A 13,879-nucleotide genomic window follows, 5' to 3' on the forward strand; every position below is an offset into this window, starting at 1 on the left:
CTTTGGGGACGACACGTCAATCCGAGAGCACTACCAGACGTATCTCGTCTTGCGGAAAAAGGCCTCATCGACCTGGCTTATTACTACATTTACGATTTACTATTTCAATTTTATTATTATTATATTTCATTTCAGTTTTCTTTTTGTATTTCTCCTTTTGGATTGTATTACCCCTGCTGATTTCTTGTAATCCCGAATCTACATTTATACGAAGTTTGATAGTGAATCTACATTTATACGAAGTTTGATAGTGTGCTGTACATTTTTATAGGATATTGATGGATTTGTATATTTTTTTTAATTTTGTAGACTGTGGTATGATGCAGTATGAATCAAATGAATACATGCCATGTTTCCAAACATGCATGTCAGCATATGTGGGTTGGTATGGTAAGCATAACAATTTGAACTAATTGATACTGTACATATAATCCCTCAATTTCATGTTAAAGGAGTCATTTTTCTATATATTTTGAGAAGTTCCAAGTTAATTGAGTCATTTATATTTTTATTAAAAAGTAATTATTCCTTTTACTTTATTATCTCTTTATCTCTTTTATTTTATTCTCTCCTACTTTTTTCACCATCTATTTAATACACTCTTCTTAAACTCTGTGCCAAAAAGAAATACTTATATTAATATGAAACGGATGGAGTATTAATTAATGGTGCGTTGAAAATGCCCAAAAATTGAGATTTGTTCATGATTTGTTGTCTTTTAAAGTCTGATCTCTTCCAAATTATAAAAGTTCTCATCTAAAGCTCTATTTTGAGACATCATAGAGTATCCTACCCATTCATAAAAACTAGAAAAAAACTCATATTTTACCGGCAAATCTTAGCAGCGGATAAAATTTGTCGCTATTAGTAGCGGACTGGCAGCAATTAACATTAGATTTCCGATGAACTTTGGCACCTTGATCATGCACCATAATTATTAAAAATAAATACTAAAATGTTGTATACGTTACAAATTCGATTTGATTAAAATAAACCAATAATTAAATTAATGTTAAAAATAAAATATCAATAAAATTATTGAAATATAAGTTTGAATTTCAAAACTAGCATAGCTCACGGCGAAATATTCACAAGATGGATTATCATTTTAAATATACTATGCGTATTATTAATGATTACAAATGATTTCCGCTACTAATTGTTAATTAGGTCATTAATTATCCCTCGCCTCCCCCACACCTCACAAACTGCACATGATAATTTACACTTTACCGTTTACAGATTTTGATCCCCCCCCCCACCGCCGCCGCTTCCCGTCGACCTGTTGGTCCTCCCTCTCACGGTCTTCTCTTTCTTTAGTTTTGCTTCTGATTTAACTTATAATTAACCTCTATTTTGTTGCTACACTACTTGGCTTTGTTACTTTTACAAAATATGCATGCTAGTTGATCATCAGAAGACCTAACTTGCTTTTTTTTACACACCTACCCTAATTTTATCCCAATTGTTAGTGGAATGAAAAGTAAAGACGTTTGTAGTACTGTAGTAGATCTACTCACATGGGTTTGAGAAAGTAGTGGATCGGAGCAGTTCGCAGTCGGCCAACTTGTAGGCTTAGTTACTCAAACCTAATGATGTAACCTAGTTTCCTGCTTGCAATTATCTGAGTCTGATAAAGTTAGTAGCTGTTTCTAATGTTAATATGCATTGCATGTGTCGAGCTTAATCGTGTTCTCATTATCATTATCAGTATCCTGTTACTCGTTGTTCCCTCTTCTGTTTGAATCACACGAATATCTGATTTGTTTCGATGATATATTCCGGAAAGGATCTACTACTCCAACACCCCTACTTCATTCATACTCCAACACTCACAACATAATAAAATAATGTTATAAAATCTCACCATCACTTCATGTTTATAACATTATTTTATTGTGCTGTGAGTGTTGGAGTATGAATGGAGTAGGAGTATTGGAGCAGGAGATCCGCATTGGATATATTCTGATTTAAGTATTTGTTTGAATGTTGATTAATGCTATATTATGCGTTTGAATGCTAATTAGTTATTCTGATCCATGAATTATTGATTAGGAATTACAATAATGAAAATCACATTATGTTGATGTTTAGTTTACTAGAAATCAAGTTATTTGTATTGGAAAGATAATTTGCAGTTATTTATATAGTTAATCTCGGATAGCTTATATGTCAATAACATACATAAATCATAAATGTGTAGTTTTGTTGAATACTTGTTTTACATTGAAAATATTTCTAACTAAAAGAGTTTTTTTTTTTAAATCTCCGTTCGTTTAACAAAGAGAGGGAAATTTTATTTATTTGTTTTTGTGTTGTGAAATTTTGCGGATTGTTGTGTCGGAGGAGATGATGAAATTAGATCATTAATGTTTGTACGTGTTTTACATATGCATCGTCGTCGTTGTGCTCATACTCATACTAACAAATCCTCTCGCGCGGGATCGGTTGAATAAGATATGCATGCGATGATTGGCCAATATTGCCTGATAGCAAGAAGAAATTTCAAAGAGATATACATTCTAGGTTTGTTATATTGGTTATTGATTATTAATTACGTTTGATTTTATTATAAATTAACTAATGTTCAAATGTTGTAGAAAATTAATTGTTCATTGTTCGATGTCAAGAGATATTATAACGGTATTTAAGCGCAGTCCTATTGTAACAGGTTTTAACTGAGCTCTTATCCCAAAAACGAGACTAAGGAGACTTACTTTGAGGAATTACGGTTAAATATTATTTTATAGAAGTTTGTTTTTCTTAAAATAATACTATTCTAATATTTTATTTTTTAAAACAAAGCATATTTTTTATCTGATTTGTAGGAGCATGATGTGTTGACACTTTAGGAGATGAGACTCGTCAGTAGATTCTCTTCCTTTATTACCTATCCAAAGAGGATGAATTATAAGAAGCGAGGAAGACTGAGTTACATGTTGGAAGTGAAGTGGAACAAATTATCTTATTACTGGACAAATCTTAAGTTATAGCAAAGTCGAATATTGCTATGAAGGTTGGATATTCCAAATGAGATGGACTCGAGACTAGATACAAGATGAATTATGGAGGCTCATCATTTGTCGCAGTAAGACCACAGAAGCTGGTAAGTTTAATATATGATGACAAATGATGAGCCTCCATAATTCATGTCTTTTCCAGTGTCATGTCCATCTGGCTAGTAATATCTAGCCTTCTTTGTTATATTCAACTTTTCTATAACTTTAGATTTCTTCTAGTAATCAAGTAATTCATTCCACATCTCTTCCGGCACGGAATCCGACTTTCCTCACTTCTTATCATTCACCTTCTTTAGGTAAGTAATTAAGGATGAGAATATAATTTTGGCTCTTTTCTCTCTAAATGTCTTCACATCATGTTCTCAAGAATCGGGCCAAAAATATGTTTTCTTTAAAATGAAATATTATTGTTGGAAAGTAATCTCAATAATCCATAGCCGTTGGATGCAAAGGAGGTGAAATCAAGGGCCGAGGATGGCTCGGTGGCTTCAATCAACTTAAGCAGCTGGAGTTGTTAGTAACGGTTTTAACTAACTGAGCTAGCCTTTCCCGAGAGCCGTTGAAGGATGAGGGAAGTGATATAAAACAGATTGAAGGCTGCATTTGTATCATTCAATCACTCAGTTTGTTCTTCAAGAAAAGAGTCTCCAAAATCATTCACTTGATTAGTTCTTGGTTTAGAATTAGATTCGAGGCGTTGAGATTTGGAGTGAGTTCTTGATTGATTGTAAACCTCTGCATATATCTCAAATATAGTGAATCATTTGCCCTTGGCCGTGGATGTAGATCTTACGATCGAACCACGTAAAAATCCCTCGAGTTCTTTTCATTTGTTTGCTGTTTCTTATTGTCATCAATCTTCACCTTTTCATAACAGTTATAGTATTATTTTAAGAAAGCAGACTTCTATGTAATTAAACTACTAATATTTATTCGAAATTCCTCAAAATAAGCATCTTTGGTCTCATTAAGGGTAAGAGCCTAGTTAAAACCCATTACGTTGGGACTTTGCTCAAAATGTTGTTGTAATCTGTCTTGACATCGAACAATGGATCATTAATTTTCTATAACATTTGAATATTAGTAGTTAATTTACTATAAAATTAAATTTAATTAATTATCAATAACCAATACTTCCTCTGTTCTAAAAAATATAGACTTTCATTTTTTTGGTCTGAATCTTAAAACAGAAACTTTCTGTTTTAGCAAACTTCTTTCTCTCTAATGAGGTAGACTCATTTTTTCTATTACTTCATCAATTTTGTATTAAAAAGCATATCGTTCAAAAGTTCATATTTTTAAGAAATGGATGAAGTATAACAAATCCAATATGCGTATTCTTCTTAAATTTCTTTTTTCCGATTAGGCGGCATTGGCCCATCATCACCCGTGAGATCGACATCATTAGATGCCGTGTGCATATCTTGTTCAACTGATAATGTGCAAGAGGATTTGCTAGTATGAGTGTGATCACCGCGGCGACGATACATATCTAAAACACGCATAAATATGAGTGATATAATTTCATCATATCCTCCAACCCCACAAAAAACAAATAAATAAAATTTCACTACTTTTGCTAAAAGAATGGTGACAAAAAACACATCTTTTAGTGAAAAATAAACAAGTACTCCACTATTCAACAAAACTAGACATTATGTATGTTATGGACATTATAAGCTTATCTTAGATTAACTGCAATTACCTTTCCAGTTCAGGTGACTTGATTTCTAGTAAAATATACATCAACATAAGATTATGTCCTATTTCCACTTTGTATGTTGCAAGTTCCTCTCTATCTTGAGTCTTCAGAAATTTTCAGGTTATTAGATGGTGTTTTAATATCTATTACTGAATCACAATAAATATATATTGCTCCAAACAACGCCCAGGACATAGATATACCAAACCAATATCACCAGCCCTATCAAAACTTGAAAGCTGAATTACAAAAACTTTGCAAGATCAGCCATGCTATGCTGCAAGGGCTCGACGGAAAACTCGAGGCGGCTAGTCTGGATCATGTAGGTGCTGGCCGTCTGGTATGAGCAAGAAAGAATGGAAAAATAGTGGTGGGGAGGCGTAGAATCAATTAACTGCAGAGAAACGTACAGGTTGAGTTAGCGGGGAGAACAATTTTTGTAGTTTTTGTGCATATAAAAATGTTTGAACAAATATAATACTACTACTATGTAGATAAATTTATTGATGTTGATGGCATTTTACATTTGAATTGTATATATTGTCATTCTATTTTTTTATAATAGACTCTCCCAAAATCATGAATTGGGACTAGATTTAATTTGTTTGAAAGTATTGAATAATTTTTTAAATACTCACACTTTGCATAAATTTTTTTGAAACCGTGTATATGCGCATTGGATTTATTTCCAAATTAATAAGTCTTTTTTTTCTGTACATATGTATAATTTTGCCCCTCTCTATATAAATTTTTGGCTCCGTCCCCTGGCAAGAAACAAAATATCTAATAACGTTTATTTTGTTTTGTATAATATTTTACTCTTTTTTGTCTCTCATATGGTATTCTTTCTCCTATTTTATTTTATCTCCAATTGATCTATTTAACATAATTATTAATCTTGTGCCTAAAAGAAATATTTTAGCTTAATTGAGAATAATTAAAAGAGCTAGTATTGTTACTTTATAAAATCGTGCATTGGCTTTGATAGAATTGATATAGTCCACATGAGATATTCTGATCAATATTGTTATTCAAAAATCTAGCTAGTTAAATTTATCCTAAAACAATATAATGTCATTTCAGAATTTATAGCGCACTTTCAAAAAAGAATTTAATTATATTAAGCTAGCAACAACACTATTAATTAATAGACATAGGATATTTTAAATACGAGAAATAAATTAAATTGTAAAGAAGTTTAGATTATGCAATCTGGATTTAGATGATAAATCAATATTAATTACGATAGTAACAATGAACTACGAGTGTAAATTATAGTTTAAAATATTGATATAAATGCTTTATTATTATGCATAATGCTGCCAAAGATATGGCAACTGCTAAAACCAATGTTTTAAAAACCGGACCGGCAAGCGAACCGGCGACGTTACTGGTTCACGGTTCAACCGGTCCAACCGGTCGAACTACCGGTCTAACCGTTTTACTGTTGCAAATATATATAAAAATATATTAAATTTAGTAAAAGATTTATAATTAATAATATATCACAAAACATTAAACCTTATAGATAATTAGTGATATATAAATATAAATAATATTAAAATTTAGTAAATATATTCAGATATATATATATTTAATATTAGTTAGTCTAGATAAAAAATTTAATATTTCATGTATTAAAATAGATAATATTTATATTAATTTAAGAAAATTTATTTCGTAAAATAATATATAATTAAATACGAATTAAGTACTTAGTAATTAGTTTAGATAAGATTATTCATTAATGTCAATAGCTAGGGTATATAAATTAAGTATGTAATATAAAAATTTTATTTATAGTAAATAATGAATCTAATATGGTACTAATAATAATATAGGTGGTAAGTAGAGCATCATTAAAATATAAAGGATGATAATTATATATATTATAATTAACAATTATATTAAAGAATAATAAAATTAAAATGAATTATTAGTTTTTGTAGATAAAATTAATGGTTAATGTATAAAAATATTTAATGTTCAAATTGTTCAATGAGCACATGTGGTGGAGTGATAGAGGTCTTCTTAACTAGAAGAGAGGTCATGAGTTCAACCTCTACCAACAACAAATTTTAAAAAATTTTGAAAAAAAAATAAAAAACCAGTTTCCGGTTCACGGTCCAACCGGTCCGACCGGCCGGTTCCACCGGTTCACGTCGGTTCAATGCAATGGTGGTTTAAAGGGGTGAACCGGACCGGACTACCTACCGGTTCGCCGACCGGTCGAACCGGCCGGTCCGGTCCGGTTTTTAAAACATTGTATGCTCATAACTTTAATGTTAGTATTCTATTATGTAATTATGATATTATGATCCTTTCTCAGAACTTTATTGAAAGGCCATAGAATAAGCAGAGAAATAATTAAATAAACATCATTGTGTTGAGCAAAGTCAAAATTGTGTGGGAGGTTGGGATTCCAAGATCTCTGCATGAACAATAGTCAAGATATTCTATTATTTGAGTACCCATCAAATTACTATATTATCCTCACAAATCCACGAAACACATCACACGAATTAAAAACGGTATAGAAAAACAAGGGTACATATGTAATTGTAACCCCTCTCACCTCTGTTTTATCTTTTTTGTCCATGAGCGGCTGCTTTTCAAATAGTGGGATGTCTTACAAAATTTTTGAAAAATCACATATGAAAATATAGTAAACTAAAATTAAAATCACACTATTTTCTCGTGGAAATAAAAAAGCTCACAAAATATAAAAATAAAATTGAAATCAAACTATTTTCTCGGGAAAGAATCGTCTGCTGTGGAGCATCCACATTCCACAACAAACCTTACCGTGCACAAAAGTGCTCTGTTTCCATAACTATTTTATCTTCTTTTATTTAAGTATCTACATTAATAAAAAATATTAAAAAGAATAATACTATTCTAGTTTATGGTTGATTATTATTTTATTTTTATATGCACCAAAATGATGCCATTTTTATTTTTATATTCTTATTATACTTTATTTTACTTTTCTTAAAGTAATCCAAATAAAAAAAATAATCGTTATATAAGGATATAATTATCCTATATTTAGTTAATCATTTTTATTTTCAATTTATTTCCCATAGTTATAAAATCTAATTGCATTAATTGTTAAAAATGTTATAAAATCCAATTACATTAATAAAAAATCTATTTATGCGTTTAAAATTAAATATATTTAATCAATTCTAAAATTAAAATGATTATCTAAGCAATAAACTATCATAAAAAAACAACTCTAAGAAAATGATTGATCTAAACAGAGTTGATTTTTTGAATAAGGCACCTAAAGGGCAAAAAGGTAATGCGAACGGCGCCGTTTTGGTTCGCTGACAGCTGAGGATTCTTGCCCTCTATTTTCTTCCACCTACCCGCGATTTGAAGAACAAAAAATGCCGTCTCAAACTTGTAGCCTAGAATTCTTTTAGTTTTACTTCAGACTGGTTGGAAAATATCCCCTGATAAAATGTATTTACAAGTCAAATTTATTCTAGTTTTTCTCTTATCATCGTATATTATTGCCTCAGAAATCGAATCAGTGAGAATTCACGTCGGCCTGGATGCAAATTCAGCTCAAACATTCAAGAAAGTTCAAAATTCCACCGATTCTAGCAAAAAGTTGGAATCTTTTCAGGTGGTTCTGAATGGAAACGCCACAATTTCAAGCGAAAACAAGACATTCAAAGTGGGTTTTTTCACCCCGAATGATGAATATTGGTATTTCGGGATTTGGTATGCTTCAATCCCGATTCCGGCGTATATCTGGGTAGCAAACCGCGAAAATCCTATCAACAACTTATCGTCAGCAGCTGCGGAGATCACCGGCGACGGTAAGTTGGCCATAGTAGACCACGATTCAAGGAACATCGTGTGGGAATCGAACAATGTCGAAGAAGGAAGTGATTTGAGGCTGTTAGAGCAAGGGGATTTGCTTCTGTTGAGCAGCGACGGCCGGATTGTGTGGCGGAGCTTCGATTTTCCGACGGACACGTGGCTTCCAGGTATGAATTTGACGGCGGAGCGGCAGCTGACTGCTTGGAGGAGCTCAGTTGATCCTGCTCCGGGCAGGTATTCTCTGCGGCTGAATCCACCTTATTATGGTGAACTTGCACTTGTTTACAGTAGTAAGAATAATGATATTAGTGTGGGTATGAACAATCCTTTTACGTATTGGACTACTGGAAATTGGAGTGGAAATGCATTTGCTGGTGTGCCTCAAATGACGATTCCATACATATATAAGTTTAACTTCGTTGACCCTTTTACTCCAATGGCGACATTCGGGTACACGGAGGTGCCCTTGGAGAGTGGGCTTCCGTTGACGAGGTTTGTCCTTGATCATATGGGGCAGCTGAAGCAGTTTACGTGGTCCCAACAGAGTCAAGTGTGGAACACTTTTTGGTCTCAGCCTGATAATATCTGTAGAGTTTATGCATTGTGTGGGAATTTGGGGCTGTGTAATGGAAACCCTTTGAGTCCTTGTCAATGCTTTAATGGTTTTAGGCCATTGAGTAGTGTTTCATGGAGTAAGGATGATTTTGCGGAGGGTTGTTCGCGGGAAGGTGATGCTAGTTGTAGTGAGAATGATGAGTTTAAGGAGGTTGGAGGTGTGAGCCATGACAGGGCAATGGTTTTTTCGTTCAGTGGGAGTAGGAGTGAGTGTGAGAGTACGTGCTTGAAGAATTGTTCTTGCGTAGGTTTTTTTCATAATTCAGATAGTAACTCGTGCAACAATTTGTATGGTTCGCTTCTGAACTTGCGTAATGCTACTTCTGATAATACAATGAAGGATAACTTGTATGTGAGGGTGGAGTCCAGGGGCGGTGACAAAAAGAAGAAGAGCAAGGAGACGGCTCTTTTGATCGGAATGATATGTGGGATTCTTGTGATTTTGAGTGTGGGAACCGTACACTTGTACTGGAGAAGGAGAAAGATTATGAGAAGGAGGGGAGAAGACGACAGTGGGTTTCAAGTTTCGAATCTAAGGGTGTTCTCCTATAAAGAGCTTCATGCTGCAACTAGGGGTTTCTCGGTGAAGCTAGGTCATGGAGGGTTTGGGGCAGTTTTTCAAGGTGTGCTGTCGAATACTGCTGCCGTGGCTGTGAAGAGGTTAGAAAGGCCTGGTGGCGGTGAGAAGGAATTCAGAGCAGAGGTGTGCACTATAGGAAACATTCAGCATGTTAATTTGGTGAGGCTAAGAGGATTTTGTTCTGAAAACTCTCATCGTCTCTTGGTTTACGACTATATGCCAAACGGACCTCTTAGCATGTACCTGAAACACACTAGTCAGAGTCTGAGTTGGGATGTAAGGTTTAGGATTGCTGTTGGGACAGCAAGAGGTATTGCTTATTTACATGAAGGGTGTCGAAACTGCATTATACATTGTGATATAAAGCCTGAGAACATCCTATTAGATGAAGATTTCTCAGCTAAGGTGTCGGATTTTGGGTTGGCTAAGTTGATTGGCAGAGACTTTAGCAGGGTTCTGGCAACCATGCGAGGTACATGGGGGTATGTTGCACCAGAGTGGATCTCTGGTGTTGCAATCACATCGAAAGCTGATGTGTATAGCTATGGAATGACATTATTGGAGTTGATAGGCGGCAGGCGCAACGTGGAGGGGCCACCTTCTGCCGGTGGAGGCGGAGAGAATGAGAAAGAGAAGTGGTTTTTCCCTCCCTGGGCGGCACGCCAGATTATTGAAGGAAATGTTGCAGCAGTCGTGGATAAGAAGCTTTCGCATGTTTATAATGAGGCAGAGGCAATGCGTCTTGGCTTAGTTGCCGTTTGGTGCATACAGGATGATGAATCTACTAGACCTTCGATGGGGATGGTAGTGAAAATGCTGGAAGGTGTGGTGGAGGTGACCATTCCACCACCTCCGAAGCTGCTGCAAGCATTAGTATCCGGTGAGTCCTTTCAAGGCGTCCTGCCTGATTCCGGAAGAAGGGTTCCACAGCAGGATGCTGGCAGTTTTGATGCTAACACCTCGATCTCCATGGACTCGAAAGATTCCAAATCGTCACAATAATTTCTCTCGTGTTAGCATAGGTTGAGAATCAACCTACTGATAACAATTTAAAGATGTACTTATCAAGGTTCATTGCTTCACTAGGGCTTATCCGTTTATGCTTGAAAGACTCGATCGTTCGCCGACCCTTTACCACTGGTGTCACATAGGATGAACTACACTCTTCAAGAAGCTGGTGAGACATGCTGTGAACATGGCGACGACAACGATAACTACCGGCAGATGGAGAGATGGTAGACTAGGTGATCTGCTACAGCTTTGTTGATGTTTATATATTTCTCCTTCCTGCTATTTAGCTTCTGCTGAAGATGCTTTTATGTTCGTTCTTTTACAGTTAAAAAATATAATTAAGGCTTGTAAGTATTTCTTGATCAATGGGTAGTAAGATAATAAAAACATATATATTCGCAACAAAGGGAAACATGCGCAAGAAATTCAAGCAGATTTTTTAAAAGATTGACTCTTTTACAAATTTCTCAACAGTATTTTGACAGGAAATATCATACAGGAGGGAAAATTTCAAAGATATTTGGGTTACGGAAAATGCTGGAGGAGTAGCATTGAACAGCAATGGCTCACCCTCTTCAACATCAACATCTTCATGAAAATCGACTTCAACCTTGGTTTCCATAGAAATCAAGAGACCGTTGTCTGATTTTCTGAAAAAATCTCTCTTCTGCCATCATGCTTTGCTTGGAGATCAGGTACTTCATTCAAGGATCCTGTGCTGGCATCAGATCCCTTTCCATTTGGTAAGAACACTTCATCTCTGTTTATCAAGAATTGATTCTTTGCTTGAAATTTAGCTGAAGCTAAGTAAAGAACTTAAATTTGTGTATAAGCATGATATGGATGGGAAGGCATGCTATTCATTGGAGTTAATGTAGCAATAAGGGATTATCAATAAAACACACTTGCATACATTTAGATGTATATGCATCCACCCCACAATTAGGGTTCATAAATCACAGTGAGGATTTAGCTAGGTGATGCACCGGAGTGTGCCTCACTCTTTCTATGGGTTATTACTTATTACCAACTTATGGCCTGTGTTTTGGTTCACTTTGCAATGATGTCAAGACTTTTCAAAATATGCATCAACATTTTTCCAATGCGTATAAATCCATTTTAGAAGTAAACACAAATTTTCTTGCGGGACTCTGAATCTGATGAGCAAAGATGGAAAATTCGATCTGGTGAAACTTTCTTTTCGGAAGGTGTTGAAACTTGAAAGCTTTTTTCCATATTTTTCCATTTCTATGAAGGTTGGGACATTTGTGCAACACGTGATTTTTTGGGCCACAGGTTGATAATAATCCCATATTTGAACTTGTCTTGCAAATCAATCAAATTTTTTTTTACCGCATTTGTGTGTCGAGGGCTCCTAAGTTCTCTGTCCATGTGACCATCTTCAAATCCCTCCTCATAGGGTTGTTTTGCATAACAGGTTTCCCATCCTTTTCACCAACAGCAAGCCGATTAAGAAAGTAGTAGGGGATTTGTCCTATCTCCCTATTTGGCCATGGTGCTCAACTTCACTCAGCCAGTCATATCAGGTTTTCTGCTAATCTATGCGACTTAAAATTCTTACGACGAACTGACTTTGTTCTTGCAGGAGTTTCCATTGGAGGAGGAGGGCAAGATCTGGCTGCTTTCATTAATCTCACTTGTTACGACGTTATAGGTCCACACTTGTCTCTCTCACATTGTAGCATTGATGCAGAAAATTTGGATGGGGATGATATTTGAGACTTTCTACAAATCCTAATTCTACTGCTGATTGTGTGGAGAACAAAGCTAACCATCTTGTGTTGCATGATCTCTATCATGCTAACAAGAAACACATCATTCACATTGAAGAAAATTGGAGATTAGATGATGATTGTGTGGATTACTTTTATACTTCCGAAAGAAACAAGAATTGTGAGAGTGAAATTTGCTCGAAAAGGGGCACAGTTTTCTAATCGAGAGTCTTGTGTGCGAACGTTCCACAGGTCAAGATTCTTTCATGCACCCATCGGATATGAGTTTTTGATAGTTTTGGTGTTTGAGTTTTTTCATATAAGGCATTAGAGTAGTTGCAGATTCAGGCAAATCTATAAAATTGGAAAGTAATTTAGTGGGATGGGAAGTCCTAGTGCCGTGGCGGGAGGTGTTTTCGGGATGTCCGAGTGGGACATCCGCCCACTGGAGATGCTCTTAATGTTATTTAAATGTGAAGTGATATTTTAGATGAATAAGCAGTTTAATATTCAGAGAAAGATAATACCAATGGACGCATGTGCCAATTTATGATAATATACCTAAAACTCAAATTAAAGTCATGTAAAAGGAGCTAATGGTATGGGTAGTGTGTGTGGATGAAAGTTGATTTCATTTATTCATTCTAGTCAACACGACACTCCATGATTTAGCACACAACAAACAAAAAAAAAATTATTAATTTCATTCATAATAATGGTATATCATAAATTTTGAAAAATAACAGTAGAATCTCAAGCTATTATCTTGTATAGTACCTAAGAATATACTAAAAAAATGTCATATGGTGATGGCTTAAATTGGTTGATACTATAAATTACTTGCGCGGCCACATTAAAAAACTTGTCACGTAATCAGTTATGCTCTTCAAAATTTATTTTAATTCATGTATGGTTATCTTTATTTTTATATTTTCCATTTTTATTTATGATATTTTGAATTTTAAATTGTCTTAATATTTTACATGCAGTGTATCATGCGGGCTATGTCAAGGATTTGATTTTTGAGAGGCAAATAATAGAGCTCGAAATATACATGCAAAGCTTATAATTTGAGATTTAAATAAGAAGTCCATTTCTCTATGAATAAGTGTCCTGATTTTTTATTAGTAAATAAATTTCCTACTTTGATTCATATTTATAGATTTTAGTTTTCTACTAATAAAAAAAGAGAGAAAAAGAGAAGCTTGTTTAGAAAAGAAAAATCAAAGGTTTGAAAAACAAGTTGAAATTAGACAAAATATCTAGAATAAGGTCAAAGTGTCTTGAATAAAAAGTGGAGTTCATTTGTGCTTTGCTTGAGATTTTTTATTTGTAGTTATTTGTTTTGTCAAATACTCTTTACCTACCAAAGAACCTATATAAC

At 34.4% G+C, this 13,879-nt stretch overlaps 1 protein-coding gene across 5 annotated transcripts; it reads left to right on the top strand.

Annotated features, from left to right (window-relative positions):
* Positions 1-8,079: 8,079 nt before the first annotated feature.
* LOC121792441 (G-type lectin S-receptor-like serine/threonine-protein kinase SD2-2) lies at positions 8,080-12,884 on the top strand. Of its 5 annotated transcripts, none has more exons than XM_042190386.1 (4): positions 8,080-10,995; positions 11,237-11,505; positions 12,201-12,309; positions 12,369-12,884. In XM_042190386.1, exon 1 carries the CDS (start codon positions 8,189-8,191, stop codon positions 10,751-10,753), a length of 2,565 nt encoding a protein of 854 aa, XP_042046320.1. In that variant the 5' UTR covers positions 8,080-8,188; the 3' UTR covers positions 10,754-10,995; positions 11,237-11,505; positions 12,201-12,309; positions 12,369-12,884. The 5 variants fall into 5 exon arrangements, with proteins under 5 accessions (XP_042046320.1, XP_042046323.1, XP_042046322.1 ...); XM_042190389.1 differs by having other exon boundaries at positions 12,201-12,278; XM_042190388.1 differs by having other exon boundaries at positions 11,248-11,505.
* Positions 12,885-13,879: the final 995 nt, after the last annotated feature.

The sequence above is a fragment of the Salvia splendens genome, chromosome 2, assembly GCF_004379255.2.
Source record: "Salvia splendens isolate huo1 chromosome 2, SspV2, whole genome shotgun sequence".
Lineage (NCBI taxonomy): Eukaryota > Viridiplantae > Streptophyta > Magnoliopsida > Lamiales > Lamiaceae > Salvia > Salvia splendens.

Excerpts from the sequence above, each read along its gene's own strand:
- LOC121792441 (XM_042190386.1), top strand. The coding sequence starts at position 8,189 with ATGTATTTACAAGTCAAATTTATTCTAGTTTTTCTCTTATCATCGTAT.